The sequence below is a fragment of the Poecilia reticulata genome, linkage group LG19, assembly GCF_000633615.1.
Source record: "Poecilia reticulata strain Guanapo linkage group LG19, Guppy_female_1.0+MT, whole genome shotgun sequence".
Taxonomy (NCBI): Eukaryota; Metazoa; Chordata; class Actinopteri; order Cyprinodontiformes; family Poeciliidae; genus Poecilia; species Poecilia reticulata.
The window spans coordinates 1,336,435-1,340,105 of NC_024349.1; the positions used below are offsets into that span (position 1 = coordinate 1,336,435).

The 3,671-nt window shown below is 43.1% G+C and overlaps 1 protein-coding gene across 2 annotated transcripts in view; it reads right to left on the reverse strand.

Annotated features, from left to right (window-relative positions):
• The window catches only part of LOC103481065 (BTB/POZ domain-containing protein KCTD5), a 17,665-nt gene that overhangs the window by 4,374 nt on the left and 9,620 nt on the right, over positions 1–3,671 (reverse strand). The window contains exons 2-5 of one of the 2 annotated variants that reach the window (XM_008436322.2): positions 2,934–3,042; positions 2,746–2,837; positions 1,747–1,842; positions 1,468–1,572 (exon numbers count right to left, since the gene is read on the reverse strand). In XM_008436322.2, coding sequence (XP_008434544.1) covers positions 1,468–1,572; positions 1,747–1,842; positions 2,746–2,837; positions 2,934–3,042 — 402 coding nt within the window. The remainder of the gene's footprint in view (positions 1–1,467; positions 1,573–1,746; positions 1,843–2,745; positions 2,838–2,933; positions 3,043–3,671) is intronic. The other variant, XM_008436323.2, reaches the window with a different exon arrangement.

Genomic DNA, 3,671 nt, shown 5'->3' on the forward strand with positions numbered 1-3,671 from the left:
CCGGTACCAGGCGTCGACTGGTCATACCCGGTACCAGGCGTCGACTGGTCATACCCGGTACCAGGCGTCGACTGGTCATACCCAGGTGCTGACCAATTACCCATGCATTAAATAATTGTTTTATAAAATCAAATTTCTGACATTTCGCCCTCAGAAATCTGACTTTTTTTTCCCCATTAATTTGTTTTTCCCCAAACAGTGGCACTAATCTTCTTCCGTACATCCCCCGACTTTGTGTTTTTAAATAATCTCTTAAAATTTTGGGCTTTTATTTCACAACTTTTACTAAAGTAATCATTTTAAATACCATTTAAAGACCTGCTAATAATTCAGAACAAGAAAATAAAAGTCAGTGGTTCACAAAACGAGGCAACAGAAATCTAAAACACAGACGAGCATTCAGGAGACAAACGCAGAACCACGGAGGAAACAGAGGCGCAGGAGGTTAGCCATGACCAAAAACATGCCGGAGGAAAGTTTTCCAAGTACGGCGGACGAACAAGCAAAGCTTGGAAAACTGCAACAAGTGGCAGCAATTTGAAGGATTTTTACTGTAAATTTTAGGGACATTCAGCTGATTGTTTCTTCACACGCCGCTGATCAGAACCACAGGTGAAACTTGAACGTTTCCTACGATGAGGAGCGTGAAAAGCAGCAGCTCCTGGCTGAAATGCGCTGCAGACTGCATGCGTCCCGCCTGCACCCAGCTGTGCATGTTCAGACATGCATCGCCTCATTACTCCCTGCTGCCTGATACTTGTTGTTGTGAAGCAGAGTCACAGCGAAAAGGAACCAATATGTAACAAACCCACTGAGCTTTTAGCTGCTTTAGTTCAGAAAAACGTCCTGGAAATCGTTTTGTTCTGGGATTTTTCAGATCTGATGTAAAAATCATCACATTTGCTGCTCAAACTGGATATTTCTCATTCTGAAAACTCGTTTTTATTAGTTTCAGCTCAAATACATCAGCTCAGAAATGCGGATTTGGTTTTATAACAATAATAACAGGGTTTCCCCCAGTGTATTATCAGCCTGGCGGGCCACCAGGCTGAATATTGTTCATTTATAATAAGAGTGAAAACAGCCGAATATCCTCCTCTAGCTACCACTTTGAGTTGTTTTTAGATGGTTATGGATCAGAAAAACATCCTGAAACTTCTGCAGACCTGAGATTATTTAAATCACTCGCTGCTCAAACCAAAATGTATCATCCTGAAAACTCGCTTTTTGTAGTTTCAGCTCAAATAAATCAGCTCAGAACTGTGAAAGTGGTTTTGTAATAACATAATGAGGAAATAAAATCACAGACAATAGCAAAAGGTGACGGGTTTTCTTTAGCAGAACAAATGAAGAGTGGAAATAGCCGGCAGCTAGGCGTCTACTTGGGACAAACAATGGCTAAAGGGGTGTGTATGGACAACAGGGATCATGCAGTGACCGGCCCGTAAACACGGCTGTGGGACACACCTCTCCGCTGTTGTTTGGCAAAGCAGACTCCTCTCCCTTCACCTCCCTTGACACAATCAGCAGATACTCTGCCTGGTGGGCCCGCCCGTAACCTATACTGACAAGCTGTAACGACCAATCAGAGCACAGAGAGCATGCTCGGGTCATGAATCATCGTCCGATTCGCCGATCGGTTCTGTCAAACATCAGATTGAGGATTTCTGGATCAATGTGAGCGTAGCAGGGCGGGTGAAAGCACATGACAGGAGCGCCGCCGGAGCGCCGCGGCGGCGCAGGTACCTGCTCGAACTTCCAGCCGTCAGACATGGTGGACACCATCTGGGTCAGCTCCTCCTCCTGGCACTGCAGAACCCGGTACACGTGCTTCACTGGAACCTGGCAGGGAACACGCAACCGAGAGGAAACCATGAAAAACACACAAACACACACATTCCTGACGGTAAACGAAAACCATTTCATTGTGAAATAACTGATTTAGTGCCTGGAAGAACATATTTAGCAGAAATTAGGACAAATATTTACACATTTTTCATTCCTCCTCTTTAAATGTGTTCTGCCAAAAACTCAAGTGGCATGATTTTAGCTTCACTTGGTTGTTTCTGTAAAAAAAAAAAAGCAAAACTAAACATTTATGTACAAGCTGCAGTATGTAACTTTTATATAAAAATGTTTTGTTTATTAAACTGCCACCATGTCGTGACAATACGGGACAGATAACCTCCGTAAAAACCGATCGCCTCCACCTCCTCGAGCTAATATCGTCTTCTGAAGAAAACCAGGGTGGAGATTAATAATACGAGAAGACAGAAAAACAACCAATCAGAGCCAGGGGCGGGGCTTAGCGCTGTCAATCATCCTCATGTATGCTACTAAATGTGCTAATGGTAGAGAAACAACTTATCGTTACAGGAAAACGTCATTGGTGGCTATGCTAACTAGCCTAGCCTTCATGGGTGTGACTGACAGCACTAAGACCCACCTCCTGGCTCTGATTGGTTGTTGGGGGAGAGAGAAAAAAAATGAGCTTCTGTCAGTAATTACATGAACAGATTATCCATACTGTAACAATATAGTGACAAATATGTACAAAATACTTTTTTTTAAAAAGTACATACTGCCATTTTATTTATTTATCTATTTTTTTGCAGAAATTCAACCAAGTGAAAGTAAAATTGTGTCACTTGAGTTTTTGGTAAAACATATAAAACAAACTACTTTCTCCAGTTTTTTTCAATAAAAATGAACCGATCTGATTTCAGGGAGCCTCCTGCGGGGTACCTGTGATGTTTTGCAGTCCCGATCCCTGATCTTGTCCTTGATGAGTTTTATTAATGATGTGATGTTGTAGAACTCGGCTTCCTCCAAAACTCCTGGAGACAGGAAAAAGTTTGATTTCAGAGACTTTTGTCCCTTCAGAGCCTCCGTAGGTGAAAAAGCAGCTGCCTGAACACGGAGACGCGCCTTACCTTCCTCCGCCAAGTCCCGGTTGAGCACCAGTTTGCCATGCCTCAGGTAGTTCAGCACTGGCCCGAAGTACGTGGGGTCTCTGTCGATGAGATAGGCACCAGTTTCATCCTGCCGGGGAGACAATTACGGGTTCAGAGGTCAAATATGCAGAGTCAACTCATTGAAACAGTGTTATGCGTTTCTCAGGCACATTGGGCCATTTTATAGCATAACTACTTTGACATAAGTTAAACTTAAGTTACGTTGACTTGAAAATTTAACGCCTTGACAATGGGCCTCTGTCTCTTTAAGAAACTGCTGCTCTTTCTGAAGCTCTGCCTCATCCCAACATGGCTCCTCCATTAACCCTTTAACAATGTTTGAACCAGCGATGCTCTGAGAAGAGCAGGGGAGGAGCTGTGCCTCGAAGGCAGGGTTAGGTCCACCCAGGTGTCAACACCTGAGATTAACGGATTAGTCAAGCATGAATGAAAGAATCAAAGCAACACTTCAGTACAATAAATCAATAATTATATTGCAATAGACATGTGATCAGTATCAATTATTAATACATCTGATAAAATATTTAATACACAGAATAATCACTGAACTCTGATCCAGAACTGCACAGCATTCTGGGATATGTAGGCAGAGAAAAGACTTTAGCTGCTCCAACCTCTCACAGCTAGCTAGCTAAGCAAGGTTGATGGAATCAACCAACTCACTCGCTCTCTGGTTACCTAGCAACTCACTCGCTC